This window comes from Nicotiana sylvestris, chromosome 5 (genome assembly GCF_000393655.2).
Source record: "Nicotiana sylvestris chromosome 5, ASM39365v2, whole genome shotgun sequence".
NCBI lineage: Eukaryota > Viridiplantae > Streptophyta > Magnoliopsida > Solanales > Solanaceae > Nicotiana > Nicotiana sylvestris.
Genome location: NC_091061.1, coordinates 15534979 through 15554383, shown reverse-complemented (window position 1 = coordinate 15554383; position 19405 = coordinate 15534979). Strand labels below are relative to the sequence as shown.

General features: G+C 36.8%; 3 protein-coding genes and 1 pseudogene across 10 annotated transcripts; 2 read left to right on the top strand and 2 right to left on the bottom strand.

The window, feature by feature from the left end:
- Window positions 1–6639: 6639 nt before the first annotated feature.
- Window positions 6640–10323, bottom strand: LOC104243603 (prohibitin-3, mitochondrial-like). The gene is made up of 3 exons (XM_009798816.2): window positions 9895–10323; window positions 8392–8878; window positions 6640–7113 (listed from the first exon to the last, which is right to left on the bottom strand). Exons 1-2 carry the CDS (start codon window positions 10246–10248, stop codon window positions 8396–8398), a joined length of 837 nt encoding a protein of 278 aa, XP_009797118.1. The 5' UTR covers window positions 10249–10323; the 3' UTR covers window positions 6640–7113; window positions 8392–8395.
- A 1796-nt stretch (window positions 10324–12119) lies between these two features.
- Window positions 12120–14457, top strand: LOC104243604 (pentatricopeptide repeat-containing protein At1g06143). 4 transcript variants are annotated; one of them, XM_009798817.2, is made up of 2 exons: window positions 12120–13998; window positions 14383–14457. In XM_009798817.2, the coding sequence occupies exon 1, from the start codon at window positions 12204–12206 to the stop codon at window positions 13884–13886; it is 1683 nt and encodes a 560-aa protein (XP_009797119.1). In that variant the 5' UTR covers window positions 12120–12203; the 3' UTR covers window positions 13887–13998; window positions 14383–14457. The 4 variants fall into 4 exon arrangements, with proteins under 4 accessions (XP_009797119.1, XP_009797122.1, XP_009797120.1 ...); XM_009798820.2 differs by having other exon boundaries at window positions 12120–14138; window positions 14383–14453; XM_009798818.2 differs by having other exon boundaries at window positions 14366–14450.
- Window positions 14458–14464: 7 nt separating this feature from the next.
- Window positions 14465–15383, bottom strand: LOC104243605 (peroxidase 17-like; annotated as a pseudogene).
- Window positions 14829–17580, top strand: LOC104243606 (CO(2)-response secreted protease-like). Of its 5 annotated transcripts, none has more exons than XM_070174271.1 (5): window positions 14829–14963; window positions 15542–15640; window positions 15899–16317; window positions 16586–16835; window positions 17247–17580. In XM_070174271.1, the coding sequence occupies exons 2-4, from the start codon at window positions 15580–15582 to the stop codon at window positions 16592–16594; spliced, it is 489 nt and encodes a 162-aa protein (XP_070030372.1). In that variant the 5' UTR covers window positions 14829–14963; window positions 15542–15579; the 3' UTR covers window positions 16595–16835; window positions 17247–17580. The 5 variants fall into 5 exon arrangements, with proteins under 5 accessions (XP_070030372.1, XP_070030369.1, XP_070030370.1 ...); XM_070174268.1 differs by having other exon boundaries at window positions 15899–16489; XM_070174269.1 differs by adding an exon at window positions 16903–17017 and having other exon boundaries at window positions 15899–16835.
- The last annotated feature ends 1825 nt before the right edge of the window (window positions 17581–19405 follow it).

Genomic DNA, 19405 nt, shown 5'->3' with positions numbered 1-19405 from the left:
CGGGGCTATAACAGGGTGTAGTAACTCAGCTGGTCTGTGCATATTATTGCCGTATCTTTGACATTTATCACATTTGGACACGAAACTGTTTGCCTCTTCTTCCATCTTAGGCCAATAATATCCTGCTCGAATCAATGTTCTTACCAGTGACCTTCCCCCTGCGTGATTTCCACAATGTCCTTCGTGCACTTCCCTCATCACATATTCTGTTTGAGAGGGTCCGATACACCTTGCTAGTGGTCCACCGAACATCTTTCGATAAAGATTTCCTTGATATAAACAATATCGAGCGACTTTTTTGTGAAGCGCGTGAGCCTTCCCTTTGTCATTAGGCACGGTTCCGTGCTGTAAAAAATCAATAATTTCATTTCTCCAATCCCATGTTAAATGATTAAAATTTACCTCATTCTTATCAGGTTTGAGAATGGAATGAAATAAATGTATGATTGAAGCATTTGCGTCATTTGCTACGTCAGCTGCAGATGCGAGATTAGCTAAAGCATCTGCCTCCACATTCTCATCTCTTGGGATTTGCATTACCTTCCAAGTTTGGAATTGCTTTATTAGTTCCCGTACCTTTTCGAGATATTCTTGCATTCGAGTTTCCCTGGCTGTATAAGTCCCCAGCATTTGATTGACCACGAGTTGAGAATCACTCTTGATTATAATTTGTGTTATGCCGAGTTCTCTTGCCAATTCTAAACCTGCAATTACAGCCTCGTACTCTGCTTCATTGTTAGTTATAGAATGACATTTTATAGCTTGCCTAATAGTTTCACCCGTAGGTGGTATGAGAACTATACCCAGACCTGCTCCTTTTACATTAGATGAACCATCAGTGAATAAAATCCAAGTCCCCGGGTTTGCACCATTAAAAACTTGTAATTCTTTTTCTGCTTCTAAATGCATCCCCTGGCTAAAATCAGCTACGAAATCAGCTAATACTTGAGATTTTATAGCAGTCCTAGGTTGATAAATGATTTCGTATTTACTTAATTCTATAGCCCATCTTGCTAACCTCCCTGACAATTCATGTTTATGCAAAATGTTTCGTAATGGAAAAGCAGTAACTACAACAATGGGATGACATTGAAAATAAGATCTTAATTTTCTAGATGCCATGATCAAAGCTAATGCTAATTTTTCTAGTTGTGGATATCGTGTTTCAGCATCTAATAAAGACTTGCTTATATAATAGATAGAAGATTGTTTACCTTGGTCCTCACAGACTAAAACAGCACTTACCGCAACTTCTGACACGGCCAAATAGATGAATAGCTTTTCTCCTTCTTTTGGTTTTGCCAATAATGGTGGTTTTGACAAGTAAGCTTTTAAATTTCTAAGGGCTTGTTGGCAATCTTCGTTCCATTCAAAATGATCTTGCTTTTTGAGTGCGGAGAAAAATTTAAAGCATTTTTCTGAAGATTTGGGAATAAATCTCCCCAAGGCTGCAATTCTTCCCATTAGCCTTTGGACTTCTTTTTTACTTGTAAGGATATCAGAGATCTCCTCTATTGCTTTGATCTGAGAAGGATTTACCTCAATACCACTGTTAGAAACGAGAAAGCCCAAAAAATTGCCTGAGGCAACCCCAAATGCACATTTTTCTGGATTGAGTTTCATATTAAATTTTCGTAAAATTTCAAATATAACAGATAAATGAGAAATATGATCATGAGAATGCTGGGTTTTGACGAGCATATCGTCTATATATACCTCCATTGTTTTTCCTAAATGTTCTTGGAACATTTTGGTGACCAACCTTTGATAGGTTGCTCCAGCATTTTTGAGATCAAAGGGCATTACTTTATAACAGTAAGTCCCCCTGTCTGTGATGAAAGAAATTTTTTCTTCGTCACTGGGGTCCATTTTAATTTGGTTGTACCCCGAATATGCATCTAAAAAACTCAAAAGTTTATGTCCTGTAGTTGCATCAATTAACTGATCTATATGCGGTAAAGAAAAAGAATCTTTTGGGCAGGCTTTGTTAAGATCTGTATAATCCACGCAAACCCGCCACTTACCGTTTTTCTTAGGTACAACAACTGTGTTTGCTAACCAATCAGGATACTTTACCTCGCGTATTGACCCAATTTTTAATAGCTTTTGGACCTCATCTTGAATCACCTGATTTTTGAAAGCTCCTTGCTTTCTTTTCTTTTGCTTTATTGGTGTAAAGGATGGGTCTTCGTTTAATTTGTGAGTCATCACATCCGGTGGTATCCCTGTCATGTCAGCATGGAACCAAGCAAAACAGTCCACGTTAGATTTTAGAAATTCACTTAACACACCTCGCATGTTTGAGTTTAAATTAGCTCCAACATAAACTTTCCGTTCAGGCCACTGCTCAAATAATATCACAGCCTTGAGTTCTTCGATCGTTGTTTTGATATTTTCATTCTCCTCAGGTTCTTGAATTGTATCAGGTCTCGAGTCTAAATCTGTTTTCTCTCGCTCAGTTGAGATTTGATTGGTGACACCTTCAACTGTTTCCTGTAATTGCTATTTTTCTTTATTTACGGTGCTCGTATCTGTTACAGCGTTGATACTCCTGGCTGTTTGCTGATCCCATCGAATTTGACAAATCCCCCACGGTGATGTAAATTTAATAACTTGATGTAGAGTTGATGGAACATCATCCATATCATGGATCCAAGGCCTCCCCATGATCATATTGTAGGCCATTTCCATATCAACTACCTGAAATTTAGTTTCTTTAACAACACCTGCAGCAAAAGTTGTTAGAATTACCTCTCCTTTTGTTACCACACTTGAATTGTCGAAGCCTGACAAGGTATGCGCCTTGGGTATCATTTTGTCTTCAGCTTGCATTTCACGTAATACCCTTAGTAATATAATATTTACGGAACTCCATGGATCAATCAAAACTCGTTTTACATTAGTATCATGTACAAGTAAAGATATTACCAGTGCGTCATTATGTGAGGTTATCACTCCTTTGGTATCTGCATCATCGAATAAAATACTTTTATTTTCTAAAACCTGCCGTACCCGTTTTACGTGTGTAATTGTTACTTTAGAAACCTTGTTGGAAGCTGTGTAGGTTATGCCGTGAATATCTTCTCCCCCACTTATCACATTCACTGTTCTCTTGGGTGAAGGAGGCTTTGGTGGCTCTTGCCTATTTTTCATATAGGCTTGTTTACCTTTTTCACTAAATAACTCAGTGAGGTACCCTTGCTTCAATAGATGATCCACTTCACTCTGCAAGAATCTACATTCTGAAGTTTTGTGCCCGTGATCATTGTGGAATTCGCACCAATGATCTGGATTGCGTCTATTTAGATTTGACCGCATCTCTTTTGGCCATCGTACCTTATCTCTCATGCTTCTCAAAATAGCCACGAGCTCAGAGGTAGTGACATTAAAGTTATATCCGCCGAACCTTGCCTTTAAACTTCTGTCATCATCTCGTGACTCTTGTCTGTTCCGACCATTTCTGAATCTTGATGAAGAACCAGATTCCCTGTTCCTCGATTTTTGATCATATTGCTGGCTATCTTGTTTTGACCGTGAGTCTTTTACTGCAAGTCCCATATATAGATCGTACCTATTTTTACATGATCTTTTTTCGGTTTCTGATCTTCTAGAACAGCCCCTTTCTTCATGATGAAACTTAGGTACGGTATATTCTTCAATTTGCAGCTTCATATTGTACCTGTTGTAAACATCATTCCATGTGGTTGCAGGAAATTCTCGAAGACTTTCTTTGAGTCGTCTCGTGGCTTCAGAACTTTTGTCATTTAAATTACTTGCAAAAGCTATAGCAGCCCAATTGTCAGGCACACGAGGTAGAGTCATTCTTTCACGCTGGAATCTATCAACGAAGTTTCTAAGCAACTCCGAATCCCCTTGTTTGATTTTGAAAATATCTTCCATCCTTTTCTCAACCTTTTGTGCTCCCGAATGTGCTTTAATAAAAGAATCTGCAAGCTCAGCAAAAGAATTAATAGAATTTTCAGATAAAAGAGAATACCAGGTTAATGCACCCTTGGTGAGTGTTTCTCCAAATTTCTTGACCAGTACTGATTCAATTTCTTGTTTGGTCAAGTCGTTGCCTTTCACGCCTGTTGTAAATGCAGTCACGTGGTCACGTGGGTCTGTAGTACCATCATATTTCGGGATGTCAGGCATTTTGAACTTTTTCGGAATTGGAAGGGGAGCAGCACTTGGCTTCCAAGGTTGTTGTGAGTATTTGTCCATGTCTACTCCTTTTATTACAGGCGGAACTCCAGGGATTTGCTCAATACGCTCATTTTGTTCCTTAATCTGTTTCTGCAAGGTTAGTACTAAATTTTGCAAATAGGAATTATTTGAATTACCTGGTCCCCCTTCCTGTGGTTCACTGGTGGTTCCTCTATTTCCAGAATTAACAAGACCAGAACGAGGATTCTCCAATGTATTATTATTAGGAGTTGGTGTGGGTGGTGCAGCAGGCAATCGACTAGCTAGAGCCTGAAGAGCTTTGCCGACCTGTGCATCAATTAGCTTTTGTAAAGCTTCATTTGCACCTCTTTCAAAATGTTCAGATTGTTCTTGTTGATCAGCACGGGATTCAGGAGCAGGAGTGCCTTCACGAGATTGACGTGGTGAATCTGGAGGGGAGGGAACCACGTCAATGTTCGGTAGGTCTCCTTGATTTTGATGGATTTGATTTTCATGGTTTTCCAATGTGTTATCATTGTTATTGTTGTTGTTGTTGTTTGACATGTTGATAAAGACGAATAAAACGTAGCTTCAAAGAAAAGATTATCAGTTTCCCGGTAACGGAACCAATTTGTTTAACCAAAAATATGATTCTTTGGTCAAAGCTAAAGACAAATAGAAATTCGGGCTACTGATAATCAGGAGACGAAAAAGAAATAATAGACTTTTTGAGAATGACAAATAAGCAGTAAATAGGTTTGTATTCCAATGTAATGTTGATGATATCCTCTGTCCTTACAAATGACGAGACCTCCTCCTTTTATAGTTGATTCTAAGTAAAGGAGTAATACCTTAGTCTTAATGAGACAATTATGAGCAATAAATGACATTAAATAAGACGTTACACAATCATTCCTATTTAATACCAATTCTCTAACGTATTGGGTATTTAATATTAAATTTGGACTCCTTTTCGTCATCATATCCATGTCTTCAATGCCTTCTGATCTCTTGGCTTTAAATGACCTAAATACATACGAAGCTTGTATTATTCGAATTGTCTCTCGTGCCTATTTAGTTTTCCTTTCTCCGTATCTGTTGTCACTCGTGCCTCTTAACTGATCATCATGTTTTGACCATTTGACCAGTCCTCGTGTCATACCACGTCACCTTCAATGTAAATTCAGTTTTTTCCCAATACAAACACCAAATCAAATCAAACCAAACCTAGTCGGGTTTTAATCGGTTTGGTTTGACTTTTTGGTTTGATGCGATTTTTGGGTTCGGTTTGTACCCCTACTAGCCGGTCTTGATTTAAAAAGATGAAAGAACGTGTGATACTGTGATTCATTGATATTTTAACTGCATAAACTTTGTGAAAATTTATGTACTATTTGATGCAGAATAAAATATGAAATAAACATTTTAACCATCACTATTTGCCCACTAACAATCCTCAAGTTATATTTTAGTGTGTTTTTCGAAAATATGAGTAACAATTAAATTTAATTAGTGATTTTAAAGATATGTGATTTAGTTCAATATCAATTAATAATCAAGAAATATGAAGTAGAAATGAAAGATAGAAATGAATCAAACCAATGTTACTTAGCAGCAGTGACCTCGAGCTTAGTGACCTCGTGGTAGCTCAGGGAAGTAGGAACAATTAAGTAATAAAAATAAAGCAAGAACAATGCTGATGAACAGTGTGCAAAGAGGCAAAATGTATATTCTTTTCTCAGGATGATAAGATGATCTTACAAATGACTGGGGTCTCCTTTATATAATAGGGGAGCCCTAAATAAGAAATATTTCTATTTATAATAAAGAATATTTTTGGTAAAGCTATCTAACCGCCTAATACGGAATCGTACAATCATAGAGAGGTTTAAGCAATTCTTGTAACATAGTTGAGTGATGCAACTGAGCAGTTCAGGGTGTTCAAAGATTATTCACGAATGCCTATTTTGTTTGCCAAAACTAAACGAAAACATTGTTTAAAGTTTGAAAACCCTTAACGAGATTATTCCTGACTACGCTATTGCGTCTATCGTGGCTGTTGCGAGACCTATCAAATTTTGTTGATCACCAACTAAATTAGTTGGCTTCTGAAAAAGAAAAAAAAAAAAAAAAAAAGAGAGAAAACCTTGCCCTTTTGCCCTATGGAATCATTTGTATGCTATTGGTAGCATGGGTAATTCAGTAGGAAACTGTAGTGGTGATAAAAGGAATTCCAGCTTCATAAAGGTTTGAAAAAAGAACAAAAGGAAATAAGTTGAAGCTTGAAGCTTATTAATGAATCAAAGGGAGAAAAGGAAGCTTTGCTTATCTAGGACTAGGAGGTACAAGCTAGAAGAGGATTGGGTTCTATATACCAAAAATGTACTGGTCAAGATCAATGAGTTGAACTTCATTGTATGCATACGAAATTATAGAAAATGTTAAAATTGTTAACTCCGCACATAGAGATCATTTATCGAATGAAGACCTGGTCATACCGAGACTTTTTCCCCAAGTAGGTAACCTTTAAGTTCTTGGTCCCCTACAAATACACTGGTTGTGTTCTTCTGTCAGGGCCATAAAATTCTAAAATCTCAAGCATTGAAATGCAAACTTTACTCGCCTTATCAACAAAACAAAAAAAAGGCGATGAATGCAAATTGTATACTACTCTAATAGATTTGCAACATTACTTGAAAGCCACGCATGAGTAGTGATAATATGTTTCACTAAGCAAACCACGTTCAACTGAAAGAGGGTTTGGGAGAAGTCTGTGACGCGTACTTTACAGGCTTAATCCAAATAGAGTGATCCAAATAGACTCTCTTCCATGAAGGTATCATCATGAAGTAAATTCTCTCCAGCAGCAGAGAGCATGTATCTCTTTCACAACGTATCTTAAATTGAAGAAATACAATCCAAAAGAGCACCAATGTGATACCAACCCTGAACAGAAATGTTACACAAAGATTATTCCATAGAAAAGATCATAACACTTCCAGAATCATTCAACAGAACAGATCACCATAAAGGTCATTCTCTAGTCCCTCATTCTTAAAACAAAATCAAGTAAAATAATGGTTCCTAAAATGGCGTACGCTCAATTGAGACCCCTCATACATACATCTATCAGAATGCAGAAAAAATTTATATTGATTTCCTACACAAAGTCTTAATTTTTAATGCCTTTGAGTTCCACAAAATGCATCAGTGCACTTAGAAGGACTGCAAAAAGAGTTTTATCTGGATGAATGCATAAGAGATAGTAGCAAAGTGAAGACACAATCTCTTCTGAGAAAATTGAAAATACGAACAAGCTGTTACAAACTTAAGTTGATCGTGAAGCAAGACGGAAAGTAAAACTCACCAAGTATCCTCCCTAAGTGATTTGCAAATCCACCAGATATTATGGAATGAACATTTTTTTTAGCTTACAGGAATTTGCTGGTATACAAAAAATTCTGTTTCCATTAACTATCAATTCTTCCTTTCCCTTCAGATACCTATCTAAAGCTAAAACTAAGAGCTATTCTCCCACTTAGCAATTTTGAAGGTCATAGTAAGTAAAACCAAAAAAACTATGGACAACTGGCGCCAGATTGACTAGGTTTTAATGGATTGACGAGGCAGTCACCTTTAAAAAAACTCTGAAAAGCTAAACTAATAAGACAAAACAAGAAGACTATATAACAGTGTTCTGCCACTGTTTTATTCATATTCTATTCCCTATCATCCTTTGTTATAGCTCTGGCTACAATAATTAAAACATATGAACTAATCTCCATCTTTTGTGCTTATTCTATCTGGCTATTTAACCTAAAAGATTTATATGAATAGCAGTTATACTTCTTCATAAAGTCAGCTTCATCGGATAGCAGTTACAGATGTAACTACAGGCAGACTTTGTATATCAGAAGATAAAAGCACCAAGTTACTAAACAGCGCAACGATCATGCTATTGATGGATTGGTTCAAAGATTTAATACTCCATACTTTGAAATCAAAAGCATTTATCGAGATTGCTTCTGAAATGGTGAAAACAAAAGGCAGATATTTGCCAGTTAGAACTTTTTTTGGCTCTTGATTCTCACCTCTGTTCAGCACAGATTTGTGCGATAACAACTGAAGCAATTAAATTGTATCATATCAACTTCACAATATTCAACCTCAGAGAACCATGTATATCAAAACTGGGAGCGAAAGACAGATAGTAAACCTAATTACCTAATCAACGTGCTGCATTCAGTCCCAGTAGCATGTTCTGTTTGGGCAAGTAAGCCACATTGGGAGTCTTAGCTAAGGTCGAAGCAACCTCCCTCGAAGCCTCAATCCTCCTCAGCTCAATCAAACCCATTCCAGCCGCTGCAGTTGCATCAGAAATCAACTTAGCAGACTCACTCTCTCCTTCAGCCCTAATAATAGCTGCCCTCCGTTCTTGTTCAGCCTTCATCACAACAAATTTGGACCGCTCTGCCTCCTGCTGGGCAACCTGCTTCTGCTCCACAGCTTTAGAAAATTCAGCACCATATGATAAATGGGTTATCGCCACATCATCAAGCTCAATGTTGAAATCCTTTGCACGACGAATCAAACTCTCACGAACCAATGCAGACACCTGTGGACGCTCTGTGAGAAGCTGATCCGCGTTGAATTGTGCAACGACAGCTTTGAGAACTTCATTGCCGATGGAAGGAAGGACCTTCTCATCATACTGTAATAATAAAATGAAAATAAAGAATCTTACATACTATACACAAAATCCGTATATACAATTATATACTAGTAACTATAGAAAAAATCAAACATACAAATATGGAAAATATAAATCTTATATATTCCATACAAGCTCTTATAAACACTTATATATGAAATACAATTAAATTTTTGAGACAAAACCTTTATATACAATTACCTCATCAAAATATCCTTATATACAATCATATACATTATACTTACATACATGAGTTCAAGATCTACCAGAATAACAATATCAAAGATACTACAATGTCATATCACTTCATAGGCAGTGACAGGCAAATCTCTTGAAAATCATTCATTGGTAGTCTGACAAAATTTAGAACTAATCTGCTATCACATGAAAAAAATTCACTAGTAGTGTCAAAATCTCTATGCATGTAAAAAAACACGCAGTCAGATCACTTAATAGATAATTTCAGGCAAATATCTCAAATATCTTTAATTGATAATCTGATAAAATTGGTAACTAATCTATTATCACAGGTTAAAAATTCACAGATAGCGTTTTAAAATCTTCACAATGTCAGTATACATAATTTGAATCCTAGTACATAGTACAATAATATGCAGAAATGCTTATATACAAAATATGTAAATACACATTCAGATCACTTAATAAGTAATTACTGGAAAATCTTTTGAAAAGTACTAATTAGTTATCTAATAATAACAGTAACTACTATACTATGACAAGTTAACAATTCACCGATAGTGTCAAACGGAAACCTTATACTGTCAGATTACGTAATATAAACCTAAATGAGTCTAAGTTTAATGAACAGACAGTATAAAAATTATTACACAATCAGATTACTTAAAATGTACGTGACTAATTTTTGCTATCAAAAGCTAAAAATTCACATATAATGTCGAAAAATCTTTAGATTGTCAGTGTACATAACTTAAATCCTGCATACAATAATGTGTTTTAAATGCTTATATATAAAAAAACATGTAAATTACACAAACCTCGAGACCTAGAGTTTTGAAAATGTCAGGAAGACGAGAAATTTGAGGGCGAGAGAGAACACGGAGGGTAAGATGGACCATCTGGAGATCTTTTGTACCGGAGAAGGAGGAGAATGTATGAGGCTTCGTGCGAATATCGAAGATGAAAGGTTTTTGAAGCCATGGGATCAAAAAATGAGTTCCTTCACCCACTGTTTCGTCGATGACTCCTCGGAATCGGTCGAAGAGTACGGCGCGTTGGCCGCCGTCAACGGTGTACAAGGAGGAGCTGAGAGCCGTTGCGCCGACGCCAATTCCGAATGCCGCTCCTGCTACGTTCCTCAGAAATGATAGTACTGCTTGACTGCTACCCATTTTTTACAGAGAGTTTTAGGGTTTTTGGGATGAAGAATGGGAGAAGAAGGGGGATTGCAGGGGTTTTTGGTAGAGAATAGAGTGTTGTACAAGAAAAACCATAAACCTCGAAACGGGTAAACGGATCAGACCGGGTCGGATTGTAGGAGGCCCAACACAAATTACTTGGGGCTCCATTTCCAAATGCAACAAGTCTTTATACTTATGGTTGACCAACTATATGATCCTTCCGCCTTTAATTAACGATAGGAATATATTTGTGTAGCATTTTTATGTTGATTTAATGTCTTAATCTTACTTTGGCAGGTGATTAATTCGTTTTCAGTTCTAGGTTCTTAAATAAGAGTAATATTATCTTTCAAATATGCACAAGTGACATTACTTAGTGGGGTCTGGGGAGGGTAGTGTGTACGCAGACCTTACTTAGTGGGGTCTAGAGAGGCTGTTTCCAAATAGACTCTCGGCATTCTACCCTGCAAGAACTTCCCACCTTGCTCTTGGGTAGACTCGAACTCACAACCTCTTGGTTGGAAGTAGAGATTGCTTACCATCAGAACAACCCCTCTTGTCTATAAGAGGAATATAATCTCTTTTACTAGAGATATTGTTGCACAATAAAGAAATTTAGAGGTACACAGATTAGAGTGTAAAAAAAGAGTTACATTATTAATATGAAAGTGTAAAAATATAACCCGTTAAATTATCCTCGTAATATAAATATTACAACGTATTTAAGTCGTGATTGAATATAAATGAATTCCTTGGAATTTAGAGGTGATTGCACAAAAGACATCAGCGTAAAAGTATGACTTATTAAGATAGCTGGTATATTTCTAATGTTTGTTATAGCATGTTTGGCCAAGTTTTTTTTTTGATCAAGAGTATTTTTTTTGCCACAATTATTTTTTTTTAAAGTTAAGGTGTTTGGTCAAGCTTTTAGAAGGAAAAAAAAACTTTTTTGTAAAAACAGAAACAATTATTGAAAAGAAAAAAATAGTTTCTCCCCAAAAGCACTTTTCTGAAAATATTTTTGAGTAATATACACTTAAAAACTCTTTTTAAAAGCTAAGTCAAACACTAATTGTTATTAAAAGTGCTTTTTAAATTAATTAGTCAAGCGCAAACTGTTTTTCAAAATTAATTAGCACTTTTGAAAAAATACTTATCAATATAAGCTGATTTTAGAAGCGTAGAAATGATACCGAGTAGCCACTTTATAGGGTTGTATTTAGGAATTAACCAGCGCGTCCAGAATTTTAGTTTTTCAATTCATATTTTCAGGACAACAATGTTCTAAATTGTCCTGAAGTTAATTTTTAGTTTAAAATTTCATGACAAAATAAGCACCGGCTAATTTCTAAATAACATGCATGAGAATGACTATCTATGCACTTGAAGCTTGACCAAACATGCTATTAGTTATATTTCAATAAGAATTAGCTAGAATAATAAAATTTTACTCCCGTCGTTCACTTTTATTTGGACCGTTTTGACTTTTCACGTCCCTTAAGAAATAATAAATGAAGTGCATAATTTACCATGATACCCGTATTAATTGATGCATATTTTATTGGATTTGAGAAAATAATTTTAAATGAGTAATAAATACTGTAGTATAACAAGGAAAAAAAATTATATCTATATGTGTAAAGTGACAAGTAAATATGAAAATCTATTTTTTAGTATACATACTAAGTAAAAGTGAACGGAGGGAGTAGTACAATTTTAAAGTAAAATGAGTCTAAATAAAGCACGGAGATCATTTTCAACTTACTTTAACTGAGGGGTAATTATTACAGTAGTATTGTTTTAAGGAATAAGGATTAATTAGATATACTTATTCAAGACCAAAATTGAACCTTATATGCAGTTTGAGTAGACATTATAATTTATGAACACAAGTAAAATTCTTGTATTTCTTATTCAAGCCTTTCATATTCACAGTCTGAATATCAATGTCAGCAAAGAACAAAATCCTTTCTATAGTAAACCAACTGAAAATTTGTACAAGTTCAAAGCAGCTGGAATCCCTCTACACTTTGATACTAAAAAATGGTGCTGCAACCAAAGACTGTTTCTTAATGAACCAATTCATTTCCACATGTTCTACACTTAATAACACAGATTTTGCATCCCTTGCATTTTCCCAAATGGAAAATCCCAATGTATTCGTTTTCAACGCATTAATAAGAGCTTTTATTCATTGTCACAGCCCAATTAATGCTTTAAACTTGTATATAGACATGTTAAAAAAAACTCAAAATAGTCCAAATAGCTACACATTTTCGTCAGTAATTAAGGGTTGTACTTTGATGTGTGCTTTAAGACTAGGTGAATGTGTACATGGGCAAATTTGGAAGTATGGGTTTAGATCCCATGTTTTTGTTCAAACTGGTTTGATTGATTTTTACTCTAATTTAGGTAGAGCTGATTTATCAAGATTAGTGTTTGATGAAATGCCTGAAAGAGATAATTTTGCTTGGGCTGCAATGGTTTCAGCCCATGCTAAGGCTGGTGAGTTGGGTGCTGCTAGAAGTTTGTTTGATGAAATGCCTGAAAAAATTACCCCTGCTTGGAATGCTATGGTTAATGGGTATGCAAGAACTGGGGATGTCGAGTCAGCTGAGTTGTTGTTCAAGGAAATGTCGAGTAAGGATTTGATATCGTGGACTACGATGATAAATTGTTACTCTCAGAACGGGATATATGGACGAGCTACAGAGGTTTTCTGTGACATGAAGAGTAACTTGATCACTCCTGATGAAGTAACAATGACTAGTGTTATTTCTGCTTGTGCACATCTTGGTGTCCTGGATCAAGGAAAGGAGATGCATCTTTATGTTATGCAAAAAGGTTTTGATCTTGGTGTACATATTGGGTCTGCATTAATTGACATGTATGCAAAATGCGGGAGCTTGGAGAGATCACTCTTGGTATTCTATAAGTTGAGGGAGAAAAACCTTTTCTGTTGGAATTCTGTTATCGATGGACTGGCTGTTCATGGTTATGCAGAAGAGGCATTAGCTATGTTTAGCAGGATGGAGAAAGAGAAGGTAATGCCGAATGGTGTTACCTTTGTCAGCGTTCTTACAGCTTGTACACATGCAGGGCTAGTTGAGGAGGGTCGGAAGAGGTTTCTAACTATGACCGGGTACTATGGTATCGTTCCTGAAATGGAGCACTATGGTTGCATGGTTGACCTATTGTGTAAAGCTGGTTTACCAGAGGAAGCACTTGAGATTATTAGAAGCATGAGAATGGAGCCAAATGCTGTTGTTTGGGGTGCTTTACTTGGTGGGTGCAAGCTTCAGAAGAACTTGGAAATTGCTCAATTTGCTGTTGGAAAGTTGAGTATTTTGGAGCCAAAGAACAGTGGCTATTACGCCCTCCTAGTGAACATGTATGCTGATGCAAATAGATGGAGTGAAGTAGCCAGGATCAGGGCAATCTTGAGAGGATTAGGAGTAGAAAAAGAATGTCCAGGTTCCAGCTGGATCGAAATAGAGAAAAAGATCCATCAGTTTGCTGCTTGTGATAATTATCACCACTCTTCACAGGAGATTTTTTCCTTACTAGATGGATTTGATGGGCAACTTAAGCTGGCTGGGAATGTTCAAGAGCTTGGATTTGTGTTCTAATGACATGCAAAGCCATTGTTGACAGCACAGACTTCATATTCAAAGTGGTTAAATATTTTGTATTCTGTTGCGGTGGATTTAGATCTCGAACTGTACATTCAAAGAGGCAAAGGTAATGCAAATTCATTCGAGTCACTAATCTTGTGCTATGTAAAATCATCGCAGCAACCGTTACATGGGCATTTCGTACGGCTAAAGGTTCATAACTACAGCATTCAATTAAGTACAAATTCATTAAGAAGTTCACTCTTGGTAATATTTTTTTTTTGTATGTTCGTTCTGTCTTTCTCGTTATTATTTGATGCTTTAGTAAAATGATAATGCCAAAGTAAAAACTGAGTGATCAGGCTTGGAGATGAAAATGAGAAAGTTTGGAAATTTCAGAAATCATCTAGGGCGACGGGATATTTGAGATTAAGTTGCACTGTTTTGCCTTAGGTGGTTGGCCCTTAACCTTTTTTCTTCATTCTAATTTCTAGTACTTCTGGAGCTGCAGTTAATGCCAAGGCGGGAAGTTTCTGTTTGAAGTAAAATCCGAGCTGCCACAGAATATGGATTGTATCTAGACAACTCTGAGTTCAAAGTTTTTCCAGTTGAATCAGTGGCTCGGGCGATGAAATTTCTCTCCTCTGCTCTAACCGGTGGCTATTAGGCACTTCGCAGTTCCTCCTTATCTCTCCTGCGCAGCCAGATTGGTCACCCATCTTTATCATCCCTTCAACAAAGGCCTCAAAGAATTTATCTTGGTTAGCACTAAACCATCTTACATACTCTCTTGTTAGATGGTATTTAAAAAGTGTTTTATCTGACTTTAGAAATCTTCGTCCGTTGACTAAGTCTTTGAAGTACTGGTTATCAAATACTTCAGGTGTTGCATCCAGGGTCACATTCCCATCTCCACCAAGTGGAGAAAGCCTGTCTAGCTTTTTCCTAAATCTTTGTTCAGTAGCAGGGTGAAGCCGGCCTGAGCCAGACTGGTTATATAGGCAAAAAATGATGTCAAAGCACCTTCCGTTGCCAATGGAACGAGAACCAGAAAGGGCTACAAGAATTAAATCTGCTGAAGAGATCAATGAGGTAGCTTGCATTTGATCTTGGACTTCGCATTATCTTGTCCGATTCTTCTTGATTTGCTGTTAGGCTATCTAGCCTTCCTAATTTCACTTCCCAATTTGGACCTCCACTCTGAGTAAAATAACAAAGCAACTCCTCTCAAGAAACTGTTGCTAAATACATGTTTAATTTTTCTGTGATGAAACCAGAAAAGATGAGAATAACAAGGAGCGTTTTCTATTATTATCTTCTTGCTAGATACGTTGCTTCATTATGTTATACAGCTTCTTAATTTACGGTCGATTTACTCCTCAAATTGTGATTTACTTCACTAAAAGGAAGAATTAACCGTGACTCTCCTTGACTCCTCGACCTTGATTCTGAAGAATTAACCGTGACTCTCATCGACTCCTCGTCTATGGTTAATATGGCTTCTTGGACCATCTTAAATGAGGGTTTGAGGATCCTTCTCGTAATGTCATTTTGACATGAATATTCAAAAGGCAGATTTTGACCCATACAGTAGGAATCTAAATGCAAACTCTACTTGTACTTCGTTTATTCTTAACACTAGTAAACCACGTATCATGTATTATGTTTAGGAATATGGCCCGAATCAGAGAATTTCAATGACAAAGGTATGGGTCCAGTCAAGGAACTTGCACCAAAGGTTATGATTTCAATTCTTCCAGCTGCAATAGGTAACGGTCTTTGTTGAGTTATATTTATCCAATAAGGGCTATTTAAAATTTCCGAAAGTGGATTACAGAGGTGTTGGGCAACTCTCTTAAGGTTTTGGACGTGGTGCTCATATTTTCTCACTGTCTTCAAACATTCGCCTATTCAGCTTATTAAGTACCTTGCTAGGTGTTTCAGTTTGATTAGAAGTTTTACTGTCTACATTCATGGACATGTATCAGGAAACTGATAGGCTGATGGGCATGGTACTCGTGTTGCAGCTACGGCAGCAGGGAGTCCAGTGGCAGGTGCATCTTATTGTGGGTTAGCAGCAGGAACAGCCAAGGGTGGGTCTCCAGGGTCCAGGATTGCAGTGTACCGTATATGCACGCCTTATGGATGTAGTGGATCGGCTATTATGAAAGCATTTGATTATGCCCTTGCGGATGGGGTTGATATCATAAACCTATCAATTGGTCAACCAGCTGCAGCAGAGTTCGAGTTTTCAAGAAATCCTATTGCCATTGGAGCCTTCCATGCTGTAGAGAAGGGCATTCTTGTTGTCACCTCTGCTGGAAATGATGGCCCTTTACGAGAAACTGTTGTCAATGTTGTTCCTTGGATTTTCACAGTTTCTGCTACAACTATCGACAGGAACATTGAGACACATATTCCCTTGGGCAGGAACAAGCTGATTAAGGTATTTAAAAAGAAAAACAATGTTATTCTAACCACTAGCTATCTTTCAAGAACATCTTTCAATACAAATTCTTAGGGTGGAGGTATTAGCTTTGGTAATCACAGTAAATCTCCAGTTTATCCATTGCTGGCCAGTGAGTCTGCCAACTAACTATTTATGACGGGTTGGCAAGGTAATTGGAAGATTGAAATATATTAGTTCCCATTTCTAGGTCTCCCTTGGAAATAAAAATTGTACATACCTGCAACTAACTTTTGGGAAATTTCAGAGAATGTGAACCAGATTCACTCGACGAACACAAAGTCAAGGGTAAAATTGTTGTTTGTGAATATCACGTTGATGATTATTCAATCGAAGATAGGATAAACGAAGTGAAGAACAAGGGTGGCATTGGATTTGTATTAGTTATTCCTGATGATGAGTTAAATCATAGTGGCACCCAAACTAGGATCCTTTCCAGGTGCAGTAATCACTCAAGGGGATGGCATAAAGATTCATTCGTACATCAACTCAACAAGGTACTCACTTTACTTCTCAATAAGCACTTGGCGTTACATACTAACTGCACTTTCATATTTTCTCAAGGAACTCTGTGGCAACAATTCTACCAACTGTTAGTATAGATAATTTCAAACAAGCTCCTGTTGTTGCTTTCTTCTCATCAAGAGGCCCTGCTTATAATACTCCAAAACTCCTAAGAGTAAGCTATCCATATGTTTTTCCCACCAATTTGGACCGCTGCTCGATTTGTGCCCCTCGTGCAGGACCATGCTAGTCTTCTCTCTGATTTTCAATTTTATTGAATATCTCCAAAGGGATATAATAAGGACTTGTGGTTGATACATACTTATGTTATAAAGCAGAAGTTATGATCCACGCCAGATTGCCAGTAGATCGCATACTGAATGGTTTCTGACATGTACTTGCAGCCGGACATTGCAGCACCAGGGACTGCAATACTTGCAGCTTGGCCAACAAATGACACAGAAGTGTCTCGGTCCGGTCAAGAACCACCACTATTCAACATCCTCTCAGGGACTTCCTTGTCTTGTCCTCATGTTTCTGCAATTGCTGCAACACTGAAGTCTCAAAATCCCACCTGGAGTTCTTCAGCCATCAGAATTTAGATCAGCTATAATGACTATGAGCACGTGATTTTCGCCCTATATGAGAATCACTCCCAAAAATTCAAAATAAAACAATTTTCCTTTGTATACAATGTTTGTATTTTTGTGGTATTTTTTTATAATTATTTGTATTTTGTCTGTGCATGTTTATTTGTTTAAATTAATAAAAATATAAAATATGTTGCATTTTCATTTAGTATTTATTTAAGTTTGTTTTACAAAAATGAGAAAATCATAAAAAAATAATGTACGTTGCACTTTTAGCATTTAACGCCTAAATTGTGCGATTTTATCGTTAATTGCTATTTAAATGTGCGATAATAGTTATTTGGAATTAATTAGTATTTTTTATAAGTTAATTTAGTTTATAAGTTAATTTAGAATTTTAGTTTTATTAATTAGGAAGTAAAAGAAAAGAGAGCAAGAATATAAAAGAAAATCGGAATTAGGCCTCTTCTTCAATTTTGAACCACATGCCCAAATATACCCAACCTTTCCCTACGACCCGGTCCATTTCAAACCGGGTCGACCCAGTCCATAACCCAACACCCCTATTTCCCTATCTTTCAAAAAAAAAAAAACTAAAATTTTTTTTACTGTTGAAAACCCGCCCCCTCTCTTTCTTTTCTTCTCCCAAACCCACCCCCTCGAGTTCATCTTCCTCGTCACACCCAGCACACAACAAACACACTCACACACACAGCAAACACTCACACACACACACAACAAAACACTCACACACACAGTGCACGCAGCAGCCGTTCATGGCTGCTGCTTCTTCTTCGCCTTCGTCCCAAACGACCTTGACTGCTGCGTCTTCTTCCTCGTTTCAGCTGCGTCAAGCTTGAGCTCAAGCAGCCATGACTTCACCCTCTCAAAGACCCTAGTATCATCGCCTTTCCTGTTCTTTCTGTCCCGCGCCATGGACGAGCTTCGCCACTGTTGTTCCTGCTACGTCCAGCCATGGAAGAGAGCTTCGTCGCTCCTCGCTGCCATGGCTGCGTCTTCGAGCTCGTCCAAACAACCACGAGAGCCTCGTCGCACTGCTGCGTTGCTTCTTCATCTCCGTCGCTGCTGCCCATGACTGCTCTCCTTCATGCTCAGCAGTAGCAGCTGCTACTGCCTTCACCGCTGCTGCTTCTTCTTCACCTCACGTCGAGCTCAGGAGGAGTCGTCATGGCTGCCGCTGCTCAAAGTTCGTTGCTTCTTCTACTTTCTGCCGCTGCTGCCCATCGATCTTCAGTTGGAGTCCGTTGTTGTTCGTCGCTTGTCGTTTTGAGTTCGTCAAGTTTATAAAGGAAGGTGGGTTTGTCTTTGAAGTCAAGATCCGCTAGATCGTTGGCAGTCTTGGTTCGAGTTTTGTTTTCCTTCGAGTTCGTCGTTGTTCCGATCCGGTTAGTGGGTTTGAGTTTTATTTTGTCCATATTTTGTTTTGATTTTCTCGGATCTAAAATCGGTGAATGTTTGATTCTTGTTTTGTTCGTGTTCATCGTTTAATTAATTAGTTTTTCAGTTTGTTCATGTGTTTTTATTAAAAGAAATCGTTAGTTTAATTTTAATGTTATTAGATTCAAATTGAAATTTAATTAATTAGTTTTTCAGTTTGTTCATGTGTTTTATTTATTAAAAGAAATTGTTAGTTTAATTTTAATGTTATTAGATTCAAATTGAAATTTAATTAATTAGTTTTTCAGTTTGTTCATGTGTTTTATTTATTAAAAGAAATTGTTAGTTTAATTTTAATGTTATTAGATTCAAATTGAAATTTAATTAATTAGTTTTTCAGTTTGTTCATGTGTTTTATTTATTAAAAGAAATTGTTAGTTTAATTTTAATGTTATTAGATTCAAATTGAAATTTAATTAATTATTTCTTCAGTTTGTTTCATGTATTTTTATGTAATTTTTAGAAATTTTTAATGTTGTTAGATTCAAGTTGAAATTCAATTAATTATTTCTTCT

What these genes read in the sequence shown, in the direction of transcription:
- LOC104243604 (XM_009798817.2), top strand. Translation starts at nt 12,204, where the DNA reads ATGTCAGCAAAGAACAAAATCCTTTCTATAGTAAACCAACTGAAAATT.
- LOC104243606 (XM_070174268.1), top strand. Translation starts at nt 15,580, where the DNA reads ATGGGTCCAGTCAAGGAACTTGCACCAAAGGTTATGATTTCAATTCTT. An exon ending in AATTCTTCCAGCTGCAATAG is followed by an intron (nt 15,641 to 15,898) that starts GTAACGGTCTTT and finishes CTCGTGTTGCAG; the next exon opens with CTACGGCAGCAGGGAGTCCA.
- LOC104243603 (XM_009798816.2), bottom strand. Translation starts at nt 10,248, where the DNA reads ATGGGTAGCAGTCAAGCAGTACTATCATTTCTGAGGAACGTAGCAGGA. An exon ending in TCAAAACTCTAGGTCTCGAG is followed by an intron (nt 8,879 to 9,894) that starts GTTTGTGTAATT and finishes TTATTATTACAG; the next exon opens with TATGATGAGAAGGTCCTTCC.